The sequence below is a fragment of the Neopelma chrysocephalum genome, unplaced genomic scaffold (genome assembly GCF_003984885.1).
Source record: "Neopelma chrysocephalum unplaced genomic scaffold, ASM398488v2 Primary Assembly neopelma1_84, whole genome shotgun sequence".
In the NCBI taxonomy this organism is placed as follows: Eukaryota; Metazoa; Chordata; class Aves; order Passeriformes; family Pipridae; genus Neopelma; species Neopelma chrysocephalum.
In genome coordinates this window covers 4,141,076-4,168,536 of record NW_020897746.1, presented here as the reverse complement: position 1 = coordinate 4,168,536, position 27,461 = coordinate 4,141,076, and the positions used below count along the sequence as shown (strand labels likewise).

Genomic DNA, 27,461 nt, shown 5'->3' with positions numbered 1-27,461 from the left:
ACAAACATAAGAGTTTGAGCACAGATCCTGAAGAGAGCAGTTTTTATATTCTTGTCTCTAGAAGCAGATAGCCAAAAGACGCTTTTCCATTTTCTTTACCCTGAACGGAATTTGCTCCTGTGAATCAAATAACTGGTAGCACAGTCCTACTCAGTACAGAAGGACTTTAAACATTTGGGAAAAACAATGAAAGCAAAATATTTTATATGATTAAATCTAGAGACCTTTTTTGCTTGCTTGGAGTTTTCTTTTTTTAACACAAGGATTTCCTTCAACTTTCTAGGAAACCAACTCTTCATAGAAATTCCCAACATTTTCTTTCACTTTTAAAGTTGTTAAAACTGAAATGAGAAACTCATTTTGAAAATTGTTAAGAATCAGTTCCTCTTTATTTATGCAAAGATTTGGAATAAAAGCACTGAGTCCACCAGAAGCATTTCTATCCCTCCTCTGTGAGCTGAGCAAAGATTGTAAACAAGGCACGAGGAACAGGAACCACAGGTATTCTGTGTTAGCAAATCCCAGTGCAAGTACACCACAAAGTGAAACTGATTTTTAAATTAATCCTTTGTGTTTTAAAATGGTATTTATATATCTTTTATATAATACAGTTTCCTTGATTAACAACATTTCTTCAGCAATCAGGAAGGAAATATTAATTTGAACATAATGGGTCAAATTTGTTTTTAACAAGCATATAAATTCTGTACAACAACAATCATAGATGTGACCTGAAAAACGTACTTTGAACACTATTACCAATAAGCATGAGGGGGTTGTTTTGGGTTGGTTTCTTTAAATAATATCCTTAATGGGGTGGGAGGAGTTTGCTGGTGTTATTACATACTATAGCCAACATACCTGACCAACTTCAATTTAGTAGTTATTAAAACAGAAAACATTTTTGGCTGTGTTTGATAACGAATAATTAGTTGCAAAATCAGTTTAGTGTTTACATAGATTACAAATGCAAAATATGAGTGAAATAGGAGAAGCTGTTGCACGCATTTCTTAGAAAAGCAAAATACTTTGCCTGCACAAACAATTCGCCTAAAACTTCCATTCTCCCCTGAAAATGTCGTTTAGAATAATATTTCTTTCAATTTTTTATTCAGCTGAATTACAAGTAACTGTATCTTTGTAACTTCCACCACAGTATTTAGTTCAAATGCTGCACAGTAAAACCTGCATCCCTGACTAGAACACAACATTCAGCTGATTTTGGAACCAAAGCAGGGGGAGGGTGTTAAATGGCAAAGCCCAGGATGAACTTTTAATGGAATATTATTAATACATTTTGCTCACCCAATTTTAAATCAGAACTAACAGTGGCTCCCTCTCTTATTACAAGTTTTATTTTTCAGCCCATGTTAGTCACGTAACAACAACCAGACCCATTGGCTCGCCCTGTGCTGCCCAAAGGACAGATGACAGACAATGTTCCCTGCTCTGACATGCAGAACAGAATAAAATCCCAAAGGCCAGTGATAGTCCCACTGGGGATTTTCCTTGGCACACAAAGGTTAGTGATTCTGAGTAGGCAGATGAGGAAAAAAGGGCAAATTACTGTCTCCCCCCAAAAAGAAATAGTTTTCAATTCAACATGAGCAAATCTTTAAAAGACTATAACTCAGTTTTTTAAATCTAAATTAAATAGGAATCACTGGGAACATTATAAGTGCTAAACCAAATGTAGCCTAATTTCATAAAGAAAATATGATATAAGCATCTATTCTGAAGTACAAAATATAATAAGGTAGAAAACCTGGGCATTGTAGTGCTAATATTTCAGGTTAGCTGCTGCATCCAGTTGTAGGCACAGAGAGAGAGATTTGAAAACTGGCATCTATGTGAAGCCCCTACAAAGCTCACTCACAACAAGTCTCATGGATTGAGGAAGCTGAAATCTTGCACAGCGTACATAACGTGGCAAGACAGAAAAGAGATGGAGGCATTGAATAAAGCAGCTTTATTTATTTTAAAACTAAACCATAGCTAAGCCCACACGGGGGAAGCCTGTTATCCCCTTTTCATTTTCTGCACTACGACATTCAAACGTAGTTGCTTTCCTCTGGTGCTGAAAGCTTTTAAATGCATTAAGAAAACAAGCAAAAATAAACAGCATTTCCCATTATTAGTAGAGATTCCACTAAATGCTACCTCTCCAGCACAAAAGCAGCAGTAGAAAGCACCAAAATCATTGCATTTTTCTGCTCAGTGCAACATATCTTTACAAGCAGTTTGCTGCGAAGACGCCATTTTATCAAACCTGAAACGCAGCCAAAAGCTCAGGACGCTGTGCTGCTGCTCTCTCGCTGAAATGTTATGTAATAAATTGATTTAACAGAAGCAGATGCTATTTTCTCAGGGTTAGGGTTACTTTCCCTCTTTTTTTGGCTCTAAAAAGGGCTGATGGGTAATAAAATACCTGAAGAAAGGAGCCGCCCAACCATCCTAGGAGACGCTACATTGTGTGCAGAGCTGTTCCTACTCCTGCCTCTACGTTCTCCAGGGCTCCCGGCTTCAATATGTCGGCTGTGTACAGTGTAAGCCTCATCCTGTAGAGCTGCCAAGAAAATCTCTCTGTGCAAGCGTGCGCCCAGACAACCTGCGAGCTCGGCCGGGCCTCGGCTGCGCTGGCTATGGAAATGCCCTTTCCACGCACAGCCCTCCTCCCCCTTCCCCTCGCTCCGCTCCTGAGCTCTAGGTGAAGGTATCAACAGAGCAGGATTTTTAAGCTTTGATTATCTAATTGCAGCTGACACTAAACCGATCTTCCTTCCTCTTTAAATTCTTTCAACTGTCACAAAACATTTTCACTTCAGGACCCAGCTACAATTAGCGCCCGTAGCTGCTGCTCTGACGCTTTTGAAAGTCAGCCAAGAGAAGACGCGGGTGCTGCCGAACGCCTGCCCCAGCTCCTTCCTGGAGTCCTCCTCCTGCCCCAGCTCCTGTCTGGAGTCCTCATCCTGCCTGGAGTCCTCCTCCTGCCCCAGCTCCTGTTTGGAGTCCTCCTCCTGTCCCAGCTCCTGCCTGGCATGCTCCTCCCTGCCCCAATGGCAGCTCCTGCCTCCTGCCCATCATCTTCCTCCCTGTCCCAGCCACATCCCCTGCCTCCTTCCCGTTGCCCTCCTCCCTTCTCCAGCTCCTGCCTCCTTGTCCAGTGCCCCCCTTCCTGCCCCAATGGCAGCTCCTTCCTCCTACCCACCATCCTCCTCCCTGCCCCAGCTCCTGCCCGCCGCCCTCCTCCCTGCCCCAGCAGCAGCTCCCAAGTCCCAGATGTACACTGGATCGCTGCCAAGCCCTTAATGACTTCCCTGCCTCTATCTAAACCAGCTCTAAGTGGCAAACACGAGCGCATTAATCAGCGGCGCGGTTGTTTATAGAGGCAGGGAAGGGAAGAGCTGCCCGAACAATGCGGCAGGAGCCGGGCGCTGGCTGCGCCTGCACAGCCGGGACCAACCATCTTGGAACACCCGCAGTGGGAGCCCCGGATCTCTTCAAGGCACAGGAACACGCAGGGTGAGCACAAAGGGGGTCAGTCTAACGTTTTTAAGGGACTAAGGATCATCACAAATTCTCAGATCACGCATGGAGAACTTGTATCGGTGCATACACACAAATTGCAAAGGCTGATTTACACGAACTTCCAGTATGTCCAAAACACTCCTTTATGATTATTTCCCCTCCTACCTGCCCCAAAAACATATCAATGGTGCAGTAAGTGGAGCACGTTTTAAATTTGCTGTTTCAGTTCATGTCAGGTGCCCATTGGAGCGGTTTGGCCCCTCTGTGCTGGATCTCACAGCCCATGGCTCTTTAAGGGTTTGGCTGCGTTCTCAGGGTCGCTGCCACTTCACCAGCAAAGCACAATCACCGCTGCTATTCTTGGCTCGAGAACTGCTCCACTGAAGTACTCCTGAAAATAGTTGGGTTTCCTTCTGAAGACATTTTATTCTCTGTTTCTTTGCAATAGTCTCTGAATACTGGTCAGGTTCAACCTCATTTGAGAAACAACAGATGAATGAAAACCAAATCTGTTTGGTTTTGTTTCTATTCAGAAAACTATTTCAAACGCACCCAGGAACTAAGCTTGAGAGTCAATTCTGCAGTAACTTTTTTAAGCAAAACTATTGTTGTGGTTTATTACAGTCCCTTAACACCAACTACACACAACTGAAATTTCCGTTAGTTAAAATACGTCAAAAATGGATGAGAACATCGGATACACTCCCATGTTCCTTGTATTCTTCTTATTAATAATACAAACTTCCTGTAATCAACTTCGATTTATGGAGGTAGGTACTTACAACGGGCACCTACTGAAGGGGACTCTTTTTACCAGTCACGAGTACACAGAAAGGCAATGAAGAACTCCAAGAAAGGTCAGAGCCTACTAAAAAGTCTGGGAGCAAAACGAAGCACAGCTTCCACTCCAACCGTGCTGGCAGAGCACATCTGTTCCCTTCTGTGTGTCCCATCTTGGAGCAACTCTGATGGGGCTTATGCCTGATAAATTTGAAATTCATAACTACTGATGCCTGCAGACTAAAAAAGGGGATTTCAGAGGTGATGCAGCTCACCCACCTACCTGGTCTAAGGAATTATTCCTGAGACACACTAGATGACATTAGCCAACTCACCACGGAAGGCCTCCAGCAATGGAGTCTGCACATTCCCAAGTGCTCTATCTCACTTCTCAAGACAGTTTTCATACCAGCATGTTTTTCCTAATGTCTACCCTTAATCTTCCTTGTTGAAATTTAAGCCTATTATTTCTTATCTGATCCATCACAGACGTACAGAACATATCATTTTCTCCCCTGCAGCAGTCATTTAGGTATCTCTGCATTTATAATTCCAGTCTTCCTTTGGCTTAGGAGCTCCAATTCCTTTATGGTTTGCAAGGCTTTTTTTTCCAAGATCTCTACTCGTTCCTGTTGCATTCCTCTGCTTCTTCCAGCTGGTTCACATCCTTCTGAAGGCACAGTACCCCAAACTGGACTTAATATTCAGAGGCCTTATCCCATGTGCCCCATGGGAAGCACTGTCCATATCCCTCAGTGTGTCTGTGCTCTTTTCAACAGTGTGACACCTTAGTCTAGTTTACCCTGTGACCAAATCCATTTCTGCAGCATGATACTCACATACCTGTATTTGGGTACAGAGCTGTTCTGGCCCAAAAAAAGAGCCTTTTTCTTTTCTTTATTTCTTATCCAATTACACAGTTGTGTCACCACTGTTCCATTCTGTTTGTCCTTCTGTGGCCTTGCGCTCTTCTCCAGTTGGAATCAATCAAAAATTTAATGAAGGCTGTTGTTTACAGCTGAAAGCCTGACTCAAATATCAGAGAGTACAAATTTGCACTCTTGCTCAAAATGTTCTCATTCTGCCAGTAAGGACCGACAGCTACTCCCTGTCTACACCTTCCTGAGCAGCTGTGACACTTCTTACAATAGCTTCATCTTATACTTCCCACTTATTTACACCACCACACATCCATCACAATGAAGTGTTCTGAGCCACTATCGAAGACTGCACCAAGTTGGCTTCCAGGACATTTTGCACTGCTGACAGGGAAGTACCCTCCTTGGGCACAACCTGCTCTCCACAGACCCCTGTTGACTCTGCAAAGTCTCTCTTGCAAAGTTCTAAATGCACAGAAAAAAAGCTTTGGTTATTTTTCTAGGATCGTTCTAGCAATTACTCTGACTGATCTTTCAGTTCCTCATTTCTTACCTTTAAACATCGGTTGTTTTATTTTCTGTTTTCTAGTTCTCATACTCTGAAAGTGATCACATTGCTCCAACCCATCCTCTATGTAGTCTACTATGAATGTTGTTATTTCCAGACAACTGGAAACTTTATTTCTTTAAGTACTCTTAACTTGCTAGAGCCTTAGTTCTAAGTCAACCACTAGTTTACAGATAAAGGGAAAAGGGAAAATATTCTTGATGCCACCCATCAGTGGTTCTCTCTGCTGAACATCCGACCAGTTTCAGTGGCCTTCCCTTTACTGAACTGACTTGTGAAATTGTTACATTTTCATTCATTGTTTGTTTTTTTCCTAACAGCTACAAATTTGAGGTTTTGTTTGTTTCTTGTAGTATCATACCTGTTTCCTGAGCTGTACAAATTCAGCTTTCCAATAATTTCCACATGACCTTACACCCTTTCTGCTCTTCCCAAGGGCCAAACTCTTTTACTCCCTGGTCAATTATTATTCCCTGGAAAGGTAGTTGCTTTCTACCTTTTCCTTCTCCACCGTCAGAGGCATGTCCTGTTACTTCATCTCTTCACATGCTTTGTCAGAAAACTGCCACCTGCACATTTTAACACCTTGCCAGGCTCTGTCCTCACAGACACCTGGGCAGTTCCTGTCCCTGGCTATCACTGCAGCACTGCCCATCCACAGTGAAGCTGGAGGAGGGAGATGCAGCTCTGAACCTTCTAAACCAAAAGCAGCCACCTTTGAGTCATCAGGCTTTTGCACAGCCCCACTCTTTGAAAGTGAGGACAGCAAAACTACAAAGGCACCTCAGTTATTTATCCTTTTACCCATTTCTATTTTTCCTTCTCCCAGGGAAAAATTCTAATCACTGTCAAAGAGATTTGAAGCAGCAGATTTATTCTGCATGCTCTGCTGCCTGATGTCAGATAACACACACAATACAGAAAAATTCATTCCAGAGATTAGTTTACTGATGAGCTTTTACCATTATTTTTCATTCATAATGCCCGTATTTGGGCTACACAGAGCTTGCCTCTTCTCTATATTCAAAGATTCTATTACATAGAATCTTTGAAAATTTAGATGGGAGACAAAACCCTCCACAAGCTGAGAATCACATCCCACAACTTTCCCATCACTGCATTTCAGGAAATGTTCATCACTCAGGAGCACATCCAGACAGTACCATGGGCTAGATCCCATCTCCATGTTAACTTCTACATTTATGTCCTCGTATGATGTTTTCATTTCCTTTTGTCTAAATACATACCTGGCTCTGGTGACCTTTGGGAACACTGCCTGATTTCCAGGGACATGAACCAGACAACAAGCACTACCAAAAGCTAAACAAAGCCCTGAGGAATACCATGAGAAGACAGAAACATAATCGCCTCTTATACCTGAACATCCCTTTACAGCACTAAGTATTGGCAAAAAAATCTCCCCATGTTTTTAAACAAATCCCACTAGCAGGAAAACTTTCACACAGCCACTTTGCAGAACTGTGTGTACAGTGAAGAGCTGTAGAAGGACCTGCTCTGCAAATCACGGCCAACACCTCGACAAGTGGTGTAAGAACTGCAAGCTGTGAGGAGCTTCACTGCAGAATGGCATGGTGTGTTTGCTTCACACAGCCACCTTCCACAGAAGCAGCATAAATAGCCAATTCCTGTGTTTCCAAACAAACATCACCACGCTTGTTCATCCGACATCAACAGCCATGGGGCACAATGAGGCACATCAGGTATTATGGAGAACACTTTTTTTTTTAAAGCGTATTTTCTATAGAAAGCGTGAAATTATATACATAGAAAGTGTGCAAACAAGATGAATAAATATTATCTAATCCCTGATTTCTACTTTACAGTGTTCAGTGTTTTAACTATTACATATGAAAAGCTCTGCTTATGGGAGACCCAGAATAAATCAATTTCTATGTTTTCTGGTTTTAATTGTGTAACTTTCCAACTAAAAGCAAAAAGACAGTATTGTTTTGCCAACAAAGATATGCTGCTAATGGAATTACAGGATATGGGCTCAAAGAGATGAAGTTCAGCAAATCATTTCCATAAAGGCAGTTCTCACATGTGCTTTGTTTGTCAAGGCTCAGCCTGTTTGCAATGCCTCCAGGAGATCAAGCTAAATCTTATTTCAGACTTTTGAAATTAAACTTTATTAATGTATTTCAGAACTGCTCTTGCAAGTACATGCCTTACCTACAGCCATCACAAATCACAGTAAGCAGAACTGTTCAAGCTGAATTGTTCAAACATGAGTTTAGCAGGAAGGTCCTACGACTTTGCTGGATCTGATGAAACAACTGTATGTCAAAGCTCATCATGTTTTCCAACTATATTGACTGAGTTTAGAAGAAATGATATTTCACCCTAAAACCTTTCTCCAATTTTGACTTTACAACCATATAAAATTACCCTATCAGAAGGAATTCTGAAGCAACCCACAGTTCAAGGACTGGATGTCTGGAATGAGTATTGCCAGACATGAATTTAACAGTAAGCAGGACTTTTTAATCTTGCTTCCTAAAAAAGTTATCAAAACCAGAATTAATACAAACATATTATAAGAGTTATCCTGACACACAACAGCACAAAGCAACTTCCACTTATGTGCACGTACCATGCCATGAGCAGGAGCCTGCAAACTTCAACTAAAGAAATCTTCGAACATGAAATAAAACTTCCAGTTCCACAGAAAAGAAGAATAAAGCTCAGCACAGAATCTGGCATCAGCACACAGGAGGAAAATAAATCTCTGTAACTGCTGTCCAATTCTCACTTCCCAGAAAGCAACAGACAGAACAAATTAAAAGCCTAACTCTTGGGTTTCCACAACGCTGGTGTCTTTTCTCCTTCCAATTACTGCAGGAATTACTTGCTCTCGTTTCTTTTTGGACTTTGAAAACTTATGATATGGATCTGCTCCACAAAACACTCTAGTTGCCAATAAAAAAGAAGGACAGAAGTTCCATCCCGATTCCTGCAGGACATGGTACATTGGTTTTGAGTTGATGGATGGTGGTTCCACATCACTGAATTGCAGGAAAATCAAAGGCATCTTGGAGAAGAACTGATGACTTCTTTTGATCTCTGTTCTAACAATTATCAAACACACAGTGGTTGCCTGGAGACTTCTGTACAAACTTCTTGATTTGTAAAGAAACAAAGAAGTCTGTATTTACTTGTTTTTAATCTCCCATGGCAGCTTCCAGAAATTACCTTTTTAATTCTTTTAGGTCACGTGGCAAAAGATCCATTCCATTGATTCAACTAATGCTTCACAATAATAAGGGGAGTTAACTATTCACCACGTTTTTTGGAGTCAGTGACAAAGTGGGAAGAGAAAAAAAGCCTCATTTTTAAAAATAACAAACTTGACTAGATACTAGAATGCTGCTCATAAATTAGAGATACAGCTTCCCTTTGGTGTAATCCTGAAAAGGATTACAGAGGGGGGATGTCAAGAACAAGCTTTGTAGCTCAAGGCAGAAGCTCCAGACAAGTAACTATTCTACTCTAAAGTACTCAGAAAATAGTTTCACAATATTTAACAATGAGTAGAAGACTGTTTTCAAGGGATAAGATTTCTAAAATGTTCCATGCAATTTAAAATGCTTTAATTTCTTCTCTTAACAGTTTATCTAGTTAATGTTTTAGACATTACCTTAAGAGAGAAACAAAAAATCCCTGCTCTCACTCACTTCACTGATATTTCCAGGTGATAAACCTGACAAAGAATATATTAGTGGCCATCAATTCCCACTTGCCTTACACTGGCAGAACATCCTTTTTAATTCAGGACATTGCAGTTAAGTTCTGATCAGTGTTTTGGATAGTAGATAACAGAGACTGTGCTGATAAGAGAATAAAGAGATAAAATAGTGTGATTTTTAGAGTGAGGAGGCTGGCAATGCCTCTCTAACAGCCTTCCTTGTATCCAGGTAGTTATAAATAGTGCCTGGAAGGAACGTGGTTGCATAATTACAAATTAACTATGAAGGAATATGAGCCTATAAAAAGAAATGCTACAGACATGAATTTACATCAAGCATCTTCTGGATCCTGGCTCTTTGATTTACGCCAGCTCGTCCATGGAAAGAAGTTATTATTGTTCATGATGGGTATAAAGAAGCCTCACATGGAGCCTTGTTTGGGCAGAATCCAGCCCAGGCCTAAGGGGCTCTGGTCAGGCAATCAGGGCACCAGAGAGGGAGGGAGCCCTGGGCATGGATTCATTACTGGCTGCCTTTAGTCTTTGAGATGTCTAATAATGGCCAGGAATAACGTCCACTCTCCCACAACACAGGTGCTCTTCAGGCAGACAAAATCTTGTTCAGATGTGGATCAGGTACCTACACTGAGTCTTCTGGAAAAGTTAAATTTATTTTGTTCCTTCCCTTCACCTGCCCCAGAGAACCTTTACCTGCAAAGTCTCTTTAGTAAATGAAATACCCAGGGAACCAGAGACAGACATTCAAAGGAAAACAGTTCCTACTGATGCTAAGAGGAGGAAGGCAAAAATCTTCCTTCTGATAAAGCATTGCTCAGTTGAAATCCTCCTGTTTAAAATTTATTTTCATATTCACAAAAATGTGATTAGTTTAAATTAAATTTCATGGGAAATTCACGAAAATTCACTTAAATGCTGTATGTTTACAGCATATAGAATCCCCCAATTTTTCCTAATGCTAACAATCACTCAGATCCTAACAGCTGAGAAGAAAAGGCTCTGGCCTTCCCTTGATACTCTTCCTACTTCTTTCCTCTTTATGCTCGTCAAGGTGAAGACAAAGCCCGTATGAGAGATTGGGTGAGACTGTTGATATATGTATCTCATGGCTACAGAGGTCTCTCAGGAGTGAGATACTTCTCTCCCAGCCTTCCAAAGAAGCCAGGCACACAGCTGTCATCACTATAAACTGAGCTGGACATTTATTTTTTCCTCCTGTAGCCATCTGCAGTCAGTAAATGAACTGATGCTCCACCTGCTGGAAAGAACTACATTTGTTCCAGAATTCAGAGAGTTCTTCCTATGGGGAAGATGCAATCCTTTAAGACTCAAAAAAACCATCTCTTTAGTCAGCAGACAAAAAATTAGCCAAGGATTTAGCTTGCCTAAGATTCTATTCCCTGAACTAAGAACTTTGTGCAGATCTGATGCCACTGAAAGCTTTTGCCTTTACAGAATAAACAACCACCAGACAACTGTGACTGTGCACAAATTGCTTTCGATTAAAACTGCAGGTTTAGATGAGATGTTAGAAAGAAATTCTTCCCTGTGAGGCATAAAGCACTGGCACCCGTTGCCCAGAGGAGCTGTGGTGCCCCATCCCTGGAAGTGTTCAAGGCCAGGTTAGCCAGGGCTTGGAGCAACCTGGGATAGAGGAAGGTGTCCCTGCCCATGGCAGGGAGTGGAAAAAGATGAGCTTTAAGATCCCTTCCAATCCAAACCATTCTGTGATTCTGTGATTATAAGCAACACTTTTGCTAAGAGTCTGATCTTGGTTAACTTGTTTGGTGCAATATGGAATATAATATGAAGCTGAAAAGGTGCTGCACTCCTCTTCCTCTTATTTGTACTAGCTTTTGCCGTACTCTGAATTTTTCCAATGGTAACAGAAAAGTAGCAAAAGAATAAAAAAAACCAAACTAATTCAACAGTGCAAAACATCTGCTGAAGGTTGCCAGGCTGACAAACTACACCTACAGCAGGTTAAAACAGGAATCAGGAAAAGAAGTCTGAAGCCTCGAGGTAGAAATGCATCTGGCAAGATCAAAGTCAGACAGCTTGTACCACACTCTTACAAGTGAAGTTCTTTATGAATTATGTTATGATTTACAGTGGACTTTGTTTCGTGATTTACAGTGTGTTTCTTTAAACTCAAACACAGATGCTTCAGATACATTTATAATGATGCTTGGAAGAAATCTCACACTGACCTTCAGGCAGCCTGAGCCACTTGAGTTGGTCAGTCTGTCTCTACCACATAAATAATGACCAGAGGGGCAGCTCTGATCTCTGCTCTCTGTGACCAGGGACAGGACCCAAGGGAATGGCTGGAGCTGTGTCAGGGCAGGGTCAGGCTGGATCTCAGGAAAAGGTTCTTCCCCCAGAGGGTGGTTGGGCACTGAACAGGCTCCCCAGGGCAGTGGGCACAGCCCCAAGGCTGCCAGAGCTCAAGGAGTGTTTGGACAACGCTCTCAGGGACAGGGTGGGACTGTTGGGGTGTCCCATGCAGGGCCAAGAGCTGGACTCGATAATCCCTGTGGGTCTGTTCCAACTCAGGATATGCTATGATTCTAAAGTTCTGAAAATAAAATAAAAAACATATACAACACAGAACATTAATCTGACAGTTAACAAACATCTCCAAATGCAAAAGAAGCCAAAAATGTCAGAACCATCCCTGCTGAACTGGGATTTGCAAGGAAGATGAGGATGCTGCTCTAACTGGTGGGAACTGATTGCTTTCCGTTCCACTAAAGCCAAATACTTGAGAATGCAGAAGTAGAACCTCTTCCCTCCCTAAAACAGGACCATTTTAAGTAAATAAACAATTGTTTTATTTTGTCTATTCAGTTTTGTGTTCCTGGGGAGAAGCTGAATAATATTTCCAAATCCATCTTGATAACCACAGAAGCTGTAATTTCTGAGAGATTATTTTCTTATCTAACTAAAACTTCTAAGGATACCACCAAAGAATTTGCTCTGTTGGAGTTCAGCTCAGCAGCAAAAATAGTGAAAGATTCAGTAATGCCCAAAGGGAAAAATTACAGACAGTTCAGATCTGAAGTATGTGATGTTTGACAGCATTTAATGAGTGATAATGAGCAACACTTCAGATCATACAGAAATCACTAATATTCAAGATATCAAAAAACTCCTTATGACTTAGTCCAGATAACTTTTTTAAGCCCAAATAACTATATCAGAACACTCCCTGCCTTCCCTAACACCACACACACACACACACACACAGCAGTAATGGAAAAGGGGATGTGCACCATTTACTGACTGAGTTCATCTCCACTGGAAAACTTACATGATCTCTAGCACAGAAGGGCAAGTAAGAAGAGAGCTCCTTATTTCCTCATTCATTAGCAGCTTCAGGAAAATAAAGGCAGTTAAGAGACTTACTCCTCCATATCCTGTTTCCAATAGCCAAAGGAAGGCTGGTGTGTCTGATACTCCCCCTGCAAAGCTGCCTCCAGTTCTGGGACTCCAAATTAACAAGGATGTGGAACTGCTGGAGCAGATCCAGAGGAGGCCACAGAGATGCTACAACAGCTGGAGCCCCTCTGCTCTGGAGCCAGGCTGGGAGAGCTGGGGGTGTTCAGTTTGGAGAAGAGAAGGCTCCAAGGAGACCTCAGAGACCCTTCTGGTGCCTAAAGGGGCTCCAAGAAAGCTGGAGGGGGACTTTGGACAAGGGCCTGGAGTGACAGGAAAAGGGGGAATGGCTTCAAGCTGAAGGAGGGTAGGTTTATATGAGATATAAGGAAGAAATTTTCCACTGTGAGGGTGGGGAGGCCCTGGCACAGGTTGCCCAGAGAAGCTGTGGCTGCCCCATCCCTGGAAGTGTCCAAGGCCAGGTTGGACGGGGCTTGGAGCAACCTGGGACAGTGGAAGTTGTCCCTGCCGTGGCAGGAGGTTGGAACTGGATGATCCCAAAGGTCCCTCCCAACCTAAACCATTCTGTGATTCTCTGATCTGCTAAGGACAGAATGAAGTGGTAGAAAGGCCTAAGACACTAAACTACTTTCCCCAAAGTATTATTTTCCCAACGTGAAAATAACAATTGAGAGCATAAGTAAGTAAATAAAGGCATAAAAGCAACATAACAGGACATAAGCAAAGTTCCTATTCCTTATTTACAAATATGCAAAAGACTCTTTAAAGAGCATTAAAACTGTCAAAATTATAGATGAAAACTCGGAAACACCTGAATTAACAACGCTTCTGTAAGAATGACCCCTAAATAAATATTTAGATAAATATTTAGATTCATATCAGAGAAAGGGGGGGGGAGGAAAAAACAAACAAACTGAAGAAAGACCCCACAGGTCTGAGCACCTGAATAAGCAAGAAAACCTTTTAGAAGTGGATGCTAGAAATGACGTATCCGGTAAGAAGACGAGCAGCAGCACACGCTTTGCTTCAAAACCTGTGATTTTAAGACGATTCTTAACATCCCTCACGTTTTTTTATGCCAGCAGTGGAGGACATGAGCTGGGTTCGGAGCCTTACCTGGTTGGGTCTTACTGGGATGATGCTGTCCACCTGCTCCCTGCTGCGGAGGAGGACTGGCCCCTGTTGGCGCAGCGCCTGGCGCGGGGCTGGTGCCGCTCAGAGTCCCGGTGGGCAGTGGCTGCCCCCGCTTTAGGAGCTGCTTCTGTTCTTGCTGGCGGAAGCGTGGAGGCACCTCTCGAGGCAGGTATCGGGACGCAGCCGGCTGCTGCCCATTCGCAGACGCGCGCTTGCCATTGCTGCTGTTGGTAATAGTGCTGGTGGAAGTACTGGTACCGGTACCGGCAGGTTGGGGCTGGCTTAAACTGGTCTTAATAGGTTCTGGCACTGCATTTAAAAGAAAAAAAAAAAAATTAATTGTTTTAGTATCAGAGAGATTGGGGGTTCTGGGTTTTTTTACTGTAAATGAGCAAATGGATAATATTTCTTAGTCCTGCAGTTGGCAAAACATGTTTTCTGCCTAAGCAAAACATGACCCAGGACAGTATTTGAACCTTTTATTCCCTACTGCAGCACATCCTCCTTCCTGTTTTAAACCACACAGAGGACAAGAAAGAGCTGTGATAATTCAGCACTGAACAGGAGGGTCAGTTAAGCTGCACCCACCTAAAGCCCCCACTGCCTTTTCAGTTCAGCAGTTTTGCACGTTTGGATGCGAGCTTGCCAATATTAACATCAAACCCCATGGCCTACAGCCACGAAAACAAACATTTTCAGGTTTCTAATGAGCTCCCAAAAACAAGTTAAAATACTCGATACACCAGCTTACTCAACACTCACACAAACTTTAATTTTCTTGTGGTCTTTATACAAACCTTCACATCAAGCACTTCAGGACACCCCAGGTGTACATCTGATATGCCCCACACTGACCCTGCCTGCAATAAGCCAGCCAGGCCACCCTGGAAAACTAATCAACTTCCACAGCAGCAGCAGTGAGCAGGAACCAAGGGAATGCTGAGGGTGGTCAAAGCAAGCAGGGACTCGGCCAAGCAAAAATATGCCAAGTTTGACAGAATCATCAACATTCTGCTTCTCCAAATTGTTTCTTTTGGAAGCCTAAACAATTTCACCTATGCTTATGTCTGTGACAAAAAAGGAACTCTGGATATAAAAAAAATTGAAGTACCAGTAACACCTGAAGAGCAGAGAATAAACCTTCACTGCCTTTTCAAAATGTATCACCAGCTTTGGAAACAGTTTATCCATACTCTGACAATTAAAAAAGTAGTTTAAAAGTGTCATGGAATGCAGAATAATTATTTTCAAATAACAAATTTGCACATTCAACATGTACGTGAAAACTATTCTGTTTCCACAATATAAATAAATCTGTTGTCCACATGACAGAAAATATTACTTCATTTTAATGGGTGCTTTTTAACTCCTCCTTCTATTGCTACTACTGTTACAGCAACGTAAGCATTTACCTACTAAAACCACCATTATCACAAAGATGCAAACATTTAGAAACCCCAAGACCTGAAATACTCAGTCCTTCTGCAAAGGATGAAGCTGCGACTCCTTTACCACAGGATTCACCAAGAGCATTCCAGACGCAGCTGATGGACCAAAAATAACCCACCCTTCCAGCAAGAAAGGTTCTCCAAGTCGGCTGACAGACCAGGCACACAAACCCTTGTGCCAACAGATGAGAAGGAATGCCAGGGAAGAGGAGGGAAAGGACAAGAGAATGGAAACCACTGACTGGCACAATGCCAGCAGAGTCGGGATTTGTCTGGCCCTGAGATTTCATAAGGAATAACAATTAATTGGAAACATATTTCAGAGAGCAAGGCAGGCTGCTTTTTAAAAAGATTATGTTCTCCGTACTGTGTATATATAAATCACATCTGATACTTCCAAATAGGTGTGCATATACAGATATACATAAAACCCATCACTAATGCAAGTCATAGAATGCACACTTTCCACTTTAATGTAAATTCACAAAGCTGTTTGATCAAAAAGGTGTGGCCAGAGAAACCCAATTTCAGTGTTAGAGACAATGTTTCCCTCTATATATCTGAATCCCAGATGAGAGAAAAGAACAAAGAAAATCAAAATATCACTGTATTTTAGAATAAAAATATTTCTGCGTATATGTTAGCTTTTCTCTAATCAATAGAGAAAAGTATATTTTATTTTGTACATCAAAAATCTTTTTAAAAGAGTAGTTAAATGAAGGCTCTTGCAAGAATAGTGTGCCTACAAATCATGGCAGCTGGCAAATAACCATTTAATTACACCACTGACAGGGAATAAAGCAAAAAGAGTGAACAACATCATAGTAATGGGCTTGAGCTCCAAATTCCACCTTCGTACCAGGCTAGAATTTAGACTTCAAATACAGCAATAACATTTGGGGGAATATGTGTTACAAAGACAATATGACTGTATTCTATAGTCATCCTCAGCAATGTTTAAACAGCAATTTTCAGTTGATATGCACTGTGAGAAATACCAACTGCTCGAAGTGTCTGCCCTGCATGTCTCATGTGATATTTGTTCCAACAACACCTTTATAAACCCTTTGGCCATTCTCCTTCCCAAAAGGCTACATTCCAAGACGAGGGCTGTCCCTCGCAGAACACACAGTGCACAAAGACACAACATTTCAGCTCATGGCAGGGTACAAAAGCAGAGCAGGGGGAGCCTCTCCCAGGCAGTGCGTCAGTCAGCGGAGCTGCCCCAGCACTGATGCTCCATGAGCTCCGTGTTTAATCAGCCCCAAGGGCCGACCTGCCAATCCATGGAGAGCCCTTTCCAGCCCCGGAGGAGCAGCCTGTCCACCCTTTCACCTGAAAGTAATCCACTGTCACAGCTAATGGCATGTGGGCAGCTGTTGGGAACCCAGGAATTAACACGGAGCCTTTACAGCTAAATTTGCCTGAATGCTAAAACTGTTGTTTAAAATGTATGGGGGAATGGATTTAATACTGAGTGATTTAAGAGCTGAAGCAAAAACATTTAAGCAGAAAGCCTCTTGCAAAAATACAATTGAAGGCGTAAAATAAAAGCCTTGAGATTGCTCGCTCTTAAGATGTTTGTGATGGGTATCTGCTTACTCTCCATTCCGAGCTGTACATACACTAAACAATGAGCTTGCTTGTAATAATTATCAGTACTTAATGGTATCTAAACTTCTTAATCCAATTTCACCCAAACAAATCCAATAATTACTCCATATGCTTTTTGATGATTACAATCTCGGGAATCCCAACTGCATAAAAAAGTGTTACGAGCAATTGTAGGTGGATTTTATTAATATAATGAATAGGATCAGTCTAACAGATTTCAATTACAACAATAGCTTTTAAGTACATTTCTATGACATAAGGAAAGAACATGCATAAATGAAAGAAACTGGTTAAGCCACATAATACTGATTTATGGCAGCTTTTTCCTTTCATTCACCTCATTAACATTTCTTTATATTTCAGAATCCCCCACTCCAGCCCTATAAAACTTGCATTTCTAAAGCCTTCGAGTACCAGACATTCCAGAAGAGAAACAGTTAAACCCAGAAATGCATTCTTGGCTGCTACTGTGACAGGATTTATTTACAGCTTCTATTAAACACAGCAGCTCCATTACAAAGTGCTGGATGTGAGGAGAATTTTTGATTATACAATGCCAATGCCTCACTGCGTTAAACATATCATGCCAGTGTATTATTTTTTTTTTCCTTCAGCAATTCGTTCAGGTCATTGTTTGATGGGTTTATGAATTCATTACAGGAAACAGATGGATCCCATAATTCAGAGCTATTCTCCCAGCCAATCATATGGGCAATTTTTTTCCTCATCTTGCTCCCCCCTCCAAATCAACCTTAATGAAGCCACTTCCTCCATGGCCAATTCCCTGAACATACACGCTGCAGCGACAACGGCTGCTGCTTGAAGCACCCTCCAAACACTAAAGGCTTTCAAAATAAAGCTGAGCAGGAGCACACTCACACAGACACCCCCTCTGAGGTCACACGGAGCGCCAGGAACTTACCCAAGTCGGGCGAAGGCAGCCACGAAATACAGGATTAGAGTGGCCAAAAATAGACATCCTCATTAGCAAGAAATCTGTTTTTATTTGCTGACAAAAGTCTCTTTTGGAAAAAAAATTGTTGCCCCCCCCTTTCCAACCTACTTTCAAAGGCTGAATTTTCATTTAACAAATTACCTCCTTTGTCTCCTAAGCGCTGGGATTTGTTATCCACAGTGACATCTACTGGTAACAGCAAAGGTACTCAGAAACTATTGCATAAAAGCTGACTTTAATGTTTTTATACAAAAATTGGTAATTTTCTGTCTGGATCATCCCTTCCCCCAAGCTCACAAACTTCTCCTGAAAAACACCTGCAGAAAATTTAGTCTAAAGCCAAGAGAAACCCAAAAACTTGTTTTCCACAGTACTCAGAATGGTTTTTATAATGTAACCAGAAGCTGCTGTTTGACATCAAAGCCCAGGGATAAAAGTAAAAATACATGTGTTATTGTGGCTTTAGAACTTTATCATCATTTATTTAAAGAAATCACTCAGTTTTATTGGATAAATGATATTGTCAGAAATTGGTACACTCAGAACAAATAAGGTCTTTTCCTGGTTTACCTTCATTTCCCCCCTACTTTGACCTCCCAACTGACCACAGTGCATCTTCTCCTGCTTCCTCTTCCACAGGTTTCTTCTCCACTTCCTTCTCTTGACTTTTGCAACGTTTCCTTCCTCCTTCTTTAGCCTTTCATCATCACAGTTCTAAAACCTCTTCTGTAACCCACCTCTCCTGACAGACTTCTCACTTCTACCAAGTTGGACCTTCTACACAGGACTTGAATTTTATTTTGCCAGGAAATTTGAAGTCAGACCAAGAATTAACAGGAAGCTGTGAAGTTCATGGAAAACCTCCAAATCACTTATTAGGATTTCTCAACTACCTTCAACAAGGTTTTACCTTCTTAAGTGTTGGCTTTATGCAAAGGTCTGAAATAGAGAAACATTGAGGAAGGACTTCATCCACCACCCACCTCTGTTTTGACTCCAGAGCTGTATATCCACAAATCCAGCTGACCCTGACTCCTACCCTGACACTCATTTGTTCCTCCCTCCCCTCAGACCCCTCATCTGCTTCAGTTCAAACAAGTTCTGCCTGTTTTCTCACATTTCCCCCCCGTGTCCCACCACTGAAAGCTCTCTCTCTATAACTTAACTATGTAATGGTTTCTGAAATGACATTTGCACTTGATATTGTCATAAGCAAATTGGGGAAATGTGAGCAAAATGTAAAATCATTTGAAATGTTCCCTGGGAGAATCAATGGTTTGCTGTCAAAACAGCAGTGTGTTTCAGAACAGATTCCATGGGGACTTGAGCCGAGCCTACACTGTTCAATATTTTCATTAACAAGTGGATGAAGGACTGGAGGATATCCTTATTAAACCTGCAAATGACACCAAGAGGGGGGAAAGAAGGGTGGTCAGATCACTGTGTGATGGGATCAGAACTGAGCAATGATGAGCTGGAGAAGTGATGTGACAAAACGACTGCAATTGAATAAAAGAAGTCACATTATTAGGCATGAAGAACTAAATGCAGAACAGCAAACTCACCCCACAGCAGTTCCGCAGAAAAAGAAGCAATGCTTTAGCAGATCACAATCCAAAGAGAAGTAAAAGATCAATCAAAAAGACTGTAAGAAGCCAAGTGTTGTAATGGGATAAATACCCAGCTCTGAGGCTCAGAGTAACCCATCTACCTCAGCCTGGTATGACAAAGCCTTCACTACAGCACTGTCTGTACCCATCTCTCTTCAAGGAAGAGCTGGACCACCTGGAAAGAGTACAAAGGACACAGGAATCTGGAAATGGGAACTACCACAGCAGACAGAGACAAGGAAGATGTTCAGTCTAGAAGACACCGGGTACACAAAGCAAGAAAAAAAGAAAAAAAAAACACAAAGGAAAAGGAAAATTATTTCTAATTTGCTCCATCCCACAGTGAATAAGACAGGACTTGCTGGGTTTAAACAGCAGTCAGGGAGATTTAGATTTACATTCCTAACAATAAGGATGATTAGGGATTATCTGCAGTCATGATACAGGTTTGGTGATCTTGTCTCAGGGCAAGAGGATGGAGTAGATGACCTCTCAAGAACCTTAAGAGCATCATTTTCTACCACCCTACATGTCAAATGGAGCTCCAAATCCATCTTACTCAGTTCTCCTTCCCTCAGCCATGACAAAGAGATCATTTTTCTCCCAGGTTGATAGTCCCAGCACTCCCTCCAGCTTCAGCTGGTTTTTAAATAAGTTTCAGATGTGGTCTTTCTTCACCAGCCCCACTTGTCCGGACCGTCCCCATCTCGTTCTTGATTAATGTCAAGTTGGAATTGTATCAATCCTGAGTGACATTTTATCCCTTCACCACAACAGTGATTCCTCTGTGTAAGCCCAGCACAGCCCACCCTGCAGCAGAACTTCTGAGCAGCGAAGAGTCCGAGCCCAACTCTATTGACACAACTCTGTATTCACAAATTCAACTTTTCTCTTAAGAGGTGGAGAAGCTCCTAATAAAAACACAGATCCTTGCATGCTTCAGAGCTCAGACACGAGATTTCGTTTCCCTTTCTGGAACAAGATCTACATTTTTTTCTCTCAAATCTGTCAGCAGAGAGGGTGACAAATACTTCTTTTGAGAGAAAGATACAAAACCTGTTTTGGGTGACTCAACATGTATTTTTAAAAGTTTTCTTCAATCCCATTCTACATTATTCAGGTTGGTTTCACATGCAGCAGTCTTGTGACGAATATTTACACTTTTAACAGCTTTAATATTTTCCTCGCTGCTTTCCTCCATGTTAGCACTGATTATAATTTTAATTTCAAATTCACAATTAATTAGCTGTGCCATTAAAAATGGTACAGCTAATTAGGTTGATAGGTTGTCATCAACAATAGATTGATAATCCAAAGCAAATATGATGCTCTCCCACTGCAAGCCAAGATCTCTCATGTTTATTGAAGGCTCTGAGTGCACACACATGGGGTTTGCCGTCATCTAATTGATGAACAGGAATTGGATCATATACATCAGGCCTCAAACTCGGCAGTCCAAGCTAGGAATCAGGATTCTGGGTAATGGAACAGTTAGATTAGCATAGCTGCATTCCTTCAGGACGTGAACTGATAACAGATGGTAACTTTCAAGACTTAACAATTCATCTGTTTTCTTTCAAGCGATAATTCTCCAACGTGAAGGGATGTGAAGGCGCCTTTATGAATTCATGTAACTCAAATACCAGCATTAATCATGTACATCTCTCCACACACAGGCTCGTCCAAATACTCACCACCCCTTGTAAAGCAACAAATAAATACATGAATACATCTAGCTAAAAGCTGCTCCCTAAACTACATCTGTCCTGAAGCCTCTGACATAGCACAGGTGTTATTTCCTTTAACATGTCATTACATATTTAACTTTGAACTCAAGACTCCTGTAAACTCAATTCCCACCCCCAGAGCATGACAATACAATGACATTAGAAAGCCACCTTGTCTATTATAAAAGGAAAAAAATGAAGCTATTAGAAGTTTTTAATCACTCGTATTAATAACATTAAGAAACAACAGCACTAAGAACTGTCTAAAAAGGACGGGAGGGAGATAAGAGTCACTGCTGAGACAAATTAGCTTGTGCAGGAAATTACTACTGTAAAATTTAAGTGAGAGGGCAGCTCTGAATGAAGACAGGGATTCTCAGCAAGCACTTAGAAATGTCTGCAGAGTGTTTTCAGGTTTCTGATATAAGACTTTCCTATAAAGAGTGTTCAGGCCTCTTCAGAGAGAGAGAATTCACATCTTTTATTCCCTCCCAGAGTATTTAGAAATATCTGAACTCCACTCATTTTATAGAGACCCACCAGGGAAAAATATTAAGTTCTATCCCACCAACAGGACATGAGAACCCCACAAACACAATGCCAACAATTCAGTCACACAGGAAAGGATCACAGCATTTACATGTCAGGAGCCAGTCACGGGCATGTGCTCCCTCTTTCACCTCTGCTCTCACCCTCCAAACCCTTCCTCAGTGTTGCTCCAGGGAACGAACCCCATCAGTATCTACACAATAAAGGAGTCAGAGAAGACAGGAAACAGCTTTAAGTTAAATTACCCAAAACCAACACTATCATCACCGCAAGTACTAAGTGGGAAAATTCAAGCATATAATAACAGATTAAATAACTTCATACAGAGTCACAGAAGAAGTCTGGGCAGAACCAGGAACTGAATCCCTCAATTTTAAGCTGACTGTGTGCATTTAATCTCATTAGATAATGTTTTACACACAGTTTTCATATGAAAAAGATTTTTTTTTTAAAAACAAATTTTCAAATGGTGCAGCCATCACACTGGATACGTTCCTTTTTCTTCCTTCCACAGATCAGTTCCAGGCATGGACTGAACAGTAAATATTCTTTACAACAGAAACCCAGTCATTAAACCATTCACACCAACAGATAAATACGAAAATTCACAGTACATTCATAAGTAATTGAAAATTGTGATAATCTCAGTATCCATTGGTTTACTGTTTACAAGAGCCTGAAATTTCCTTCAAACCTTAAACACTGATGGATCTACAGGTACAGTCCACTCTTCAGCTGGGGCTCGAGGACAGTTAATTACAGTGTAAATGCTTCCAGTTTCATAAACGTATGTGGTTGGGTAGTGTAAAGAGATCCCTCATATATCCATCATTTCCATCCTGGATTGTTTCTAGAGAAATCTATTCAGCAGCACACTGATTGTATCACACTTGGAATATGTGCTGTACCCATGGTCTCTGCACCCAAGGCAGATGTTCCTGGAGTTTCAGGGTCTCCCAGGGTACAGTCAGCACTGGCATCCCACCCAGACAACTGGGAATACTAAGCACTCACGCTGCCTCAGGTACAAACTCTTTTTTTCCACTTTGACATTTGAGCCAGAAAAAAGATAAGGACTCTGGCTGGGTTTTTTTTTTTTTGAATGCCTGGAAATTGCCACTGTGTGTTTATGGATCAATGTCTTAACATGTGGACAGAGGGATCAATGTTTCCAGGACACATCTGACCTAGTGGGTGTGCAGGCAGCTGGCACGTGTGCCCAAGATCAATGCCCCGGGAACGCCTCAGGCCTGGGGAGTGGATACACACCACTGCACCACGCTGGGTCCAGCAGCCTGGACACATCACAGTCGCTATGCATACGCACATTTTCCTTCTGGAAACCAGAAATACAGCTTCTCCAGGCATTGTGTTTATGTTCTGGGGTGGATGCAGGGCAAGCAGGCTGTTATTTAACTCCTCTCAGACGTGCCTACGAAAGCGCGGTGTCGACCGCTCGCAGACGACGAGTCTGCTGGTGGGGCATGAAGTGTAATGTTTACTGACACTGGCTGTGCTGCTGGAATCATGGGACTGGGCACACATGTCACATTGTAAACACAAAGCCTCGGCTCTCCTGTCGTGTACATTTATGGTACCAAATGAATGTTTTAGGTGCAATCCTAAAATAGTAACAATTTTGTGGGCAACCACTGAAAGGCCTCTGTAGTTTTGGCATAACCCTTCCAGTTCACATTGTATCTCAAAAGAAGATTTAATATGTTTATACTACAGCTCTAAAGATAGTGATGTCAGCAATTGTTTTAAATCAGTCAGCATGAAAAACTGAAGCAGAGCCAACACAGTGTCCAGCATGGACCAGCTTCCCCACTCCTGGGCAGTGTGGATATATTCCAAGATTCAGGTAGCATCACCCCAAGAAACCATGCATGGAGTCAACTCCATGAAAGCTAAACCTGAAATATTTTGGCCTTAGATGTCAAAGTCTGAATCCTTATTGGGATAACTAGAGATCATTTGTATTTCATAAAATTATTTTGAGAATCGATGCTTTGAGCAAGGTAGGTTCTTAAAAACACATAAAAAACCAGAGGTACATCGTTACCAATTTAGGAGGCTGTACTTAAAAAATTCACAGATTTTTAATTATAAAAACCTGTTTGGGGTTCTACATCCTACTCTGGATGCAGTTCCCAGTACTGCAAAGACAAGCAGCCCTATGGAAATGTCACTCTTCTGCTTCAGAAATGAGCAGCTGTGAGAAACCTGAAGCTCAAAATGAAGAACAATCCCTTACTTGGATAAACCCAATTAAATTAAAGTTGTGCTCTAGAGATTAAAAAAAAAAAAATCAAACAAGTTTTTAAGTCTGCATATATATCTTGGGGGGGGGGGGTTGGTGGAAGAAAATACACTGAACTTAAAAATTCTATTTCAATTCTTTTAATACTTGTCCTTAAATCTAAGCATGACATGTCATATGCAATAGTGTTTTTCTGAATGAGCTTCTCAATGACGGCCTATTTATTGGAAGGGTTTTCTTTTGAACTAAGAGTTTGTCTACCTGACAGCCAAACCTGGAGAATCTGAAGCAAAGCCTTCATTTCAGATTCAACACCGAATCTGAAGCAAACTCTTCATTAATTCAGCTAAAGCTGAACAGATTTTTTATGTCTCCAGTGCCATCGTGCATTAATGCCACATACGAAAAACAGGATTTAAGTTATTCAGAAACATGAAGAAAGCAGTCCTAGCAGTTTAGAGAGCTTCTCCTATTCTGATTCTTCAGGGAAATTTCCTTAATGGAACCAAACTCAAATTCAATGGGGATTTAGCAATCATTTCACTGCAGCTCAGATGAAGCCAAGAAAGACCAAACAACAAACCCAGTTCGGTTTGTTTTGCCCATTCTGACAACGCCCCTTTGGTGAGCGGGGCAGAGCTGCACAGGGCTGGCAGTGCCCGGGCATTCCCCAGGAAGCTCTTCCCAGGATTCCAACACCTGCCCATGTTTCCAGGCCGGTGTCAGGCGGGGTTGTTGTCGCAGTGACAGCTCTGGTGATCGGGCTGTCACCATAGCAACTTTCACCAAGAACTCACAATGCACCCAAACGAACTCCGAGCTAAATTAACTTATTGCATGTCACCAGTGAGAAATGACTGTTCAGAGGTAATTTTCTGTACTAATATGTAATAGAGTTAACTCTCTAAATTGAATTAAATTAATTAAATGCCACTCCCAGTAAATCAGATTCTATTACATGAATGTTAAAAGAAATTAAAGATGTTTTAATAAAGATTACTAATAATAACTTAATATTATTACTTCATTTTAATTCAAAAATTCTGCTCAGTTTATTTTAGACACATGTCTTCCCCTCACTAGGAAGGAATACCTAATTACTCCACATGCATTACACACAGTTACTTCACAGAAGTGTGCTTAGACTGAGCTAAAAGAAGTAACACCAGCATTTTAAGGAGAAATACAGCTTGGCTTAATATGTGTCATCCTAAAATTCTTTCTCTGTGAATACTTTGGGTAAATTCCCACATCTTCAATGACTGTGTCCAGCTTACAAAGAGTTTTATTTCTGCTTTTTGCAGAAAGAAAGGAAAATGTTTTACAGTAAGTCCAACTGCAAACAAAGAGGAAAACACCATGTCTGTCTAGGCAGGGTACAAAAATAAGAGCTCTTTAATGGCTTTACAGACCTACTAAGAAAAGCATTAGTAAGTTTGATTTTTTTAAAGTAGTTTCTTGCATGTTGGAATAGGATAGTTAGGGGAGGCAAATCCAAGATGCTCCCAGTTCCTCACATAAATAAAAAGTTATTGTAGTTGCCAGCTGACAGTGTCAATGCTGTCCCCACGACCCTGACTTTAACTTGTATTACAGATTCATCAAGACACTTCAGGCAAAAAGGGGCCCTAAATAACATTAATCACTTTTCAGAAATACAAGCCACATTATTTCTTTAGTTTTCAGAAAGAAACTCTGTGCTGAGAAGGGAGCTGGTGACAGCAGAGGGAGCACACGGCACTGTCACATCTGCCACTGGCCACAATGACGTCAGTTCTGTGGAACACCCAGAGGAAAGGCAGCACTTCCATTAAAATAATACAGTAAATAAGGATTAAAACATCTCAAGCAAATGTGAAAAGCAGGGGTGCATTAACACAGCGACAACCCCGGGGGTGGAACAAGCTGAGCTTCGACATCCCGACTACATCCCAGGTATCAGTAAAACGGGATTATGGATTTAAGTGTTCATTGTTGCTGTGCATCTAAGTTATTATCCAGAGATTTTAAGTTAGAATTAGGGGGTTTTTTAGGGTCTTAGGAGACATAATAAGGCATCAAATCATGATGTCTTCCGTAGATCTTTTCTGGGAAGGAAGAGCAAAACAACTGAGAAGGCTGAAGATGACCTCCTATTTCAATTCCCACAGTGACCACTGGACAAGATTAGAAATAACTATACAACAAACAAACAAACAATTAATTATTACTCTTGGAAGCTGGCAGCAAGATATGGAAGTTATAGCAAGATAGGAATTATGATGAAGCCTATCAGAAACGTGGCACTGAACACATTATTTTCTTCCTGTTTCTTTCTGAAGACTTTTTGCTTTTGAGAGGAAAGTTACTCCTCGGATGCCTGATGTTCACAGGTACACCTGAAAAGACCTGACAATGAGGCAGCACAGGACAGCCTGTCACCTCCAGCACTGCTGGAAGTACTCTCATGGTTTGTCAATCAGGCCTAAGCAACTGCAGTGGAAACTGCTGGGAAACTAAAACAAGTAATACAGTTAAATGTACACTTCAAAGGACAACCTGCAGAGGGAAAAACGTTAGTGGTCAAAGAGGAGAAACAGGGAGAGTGTGAAGAAGAAACTCCATGTTATTAAATCTACATCCTTACAGAATTAAAGAAGGTATCTAAAACTTGGGAGCTCCTTAAAGCAAGCCCAGTTCAGGGACAGGTAACTGAAGGAGAATAAGCAGCACTACTATGGAACAGCCCAGATTACAGAGCTGTGCAATGGGGTGAGCTTGTCATACACAGAATACAACCTTTGGTTTTACTTATGAAAAGCACCAGAATATCCTTACACAGATTAACTCAACATTTTTTAATGATCCTTCAATTAGCATGCCAGTTTTGGCTGGGAAAGAGTTAATTTTTGGCTGAGATAGAGTTAATTTTTTTCACAGTAGCTGGTGTGGGGCTGTGGTTTGGGTTTGTGCTGGAAGCAGTGCTGATAACCCAGGTGTTTTCATTATTGCTGAGCAGGGCTCACAGACAGCCAAGGCCTTTCCTGCTCCTCACCCCACAGCGACAGCGAGGAGAAAGGGGGGGCACAAGGAGCTGGAGGGGACACAGCCAGGACAGCTGACCCCAACTGACCCAAGGGATATTCCAGACCAGATGGCACCGTGCTCAGCATATAAAGCTGGGGAAGAAGAAGAAAGAGGGGGACATTTGCAGCAGTGGTGTTTGTTTTCCCAAGTCACTGTTATGTGTGATGGAGCCCTGCTGTCCTGGGGATGGCTGAACACCTGCCTGCCATGGCAAGTGG

General features: G+C 41.6%; 1 protein-coding gene across 9 annotated transcripts in view; it reads right to left on the bottom strand.

Annotated features, from left to right (window-relative positions):
• TNRC6C (trinucleotide repeat containing 6C) overlaps nucleotides 1-27,461 on the bottom strand; it is a 98,558-nt gene that overhangs the window by 40,594 nt on the left and 30,503 nt on the right. For 8 of the 9 annotated variants that reach the window (XM_027691311.1, XM_027691314.1, XM_027691313.1 and 5 more), the window contains exon 4: nucleotides 13,994-14,320. In XM_027691311.1, coding sequence (XP_027547112.1) covers nucleotides 13,994-14,320 — 327 coding nt within the window. Of the gene's footprint in view, nucleotides 1-2,428; nucleotides 2,680-13,993; nucleotides 14,321-27,461 lie in introns of those variants that run through there. The other variant, XM_027691318.1, reaches the window with a different exon arrangement.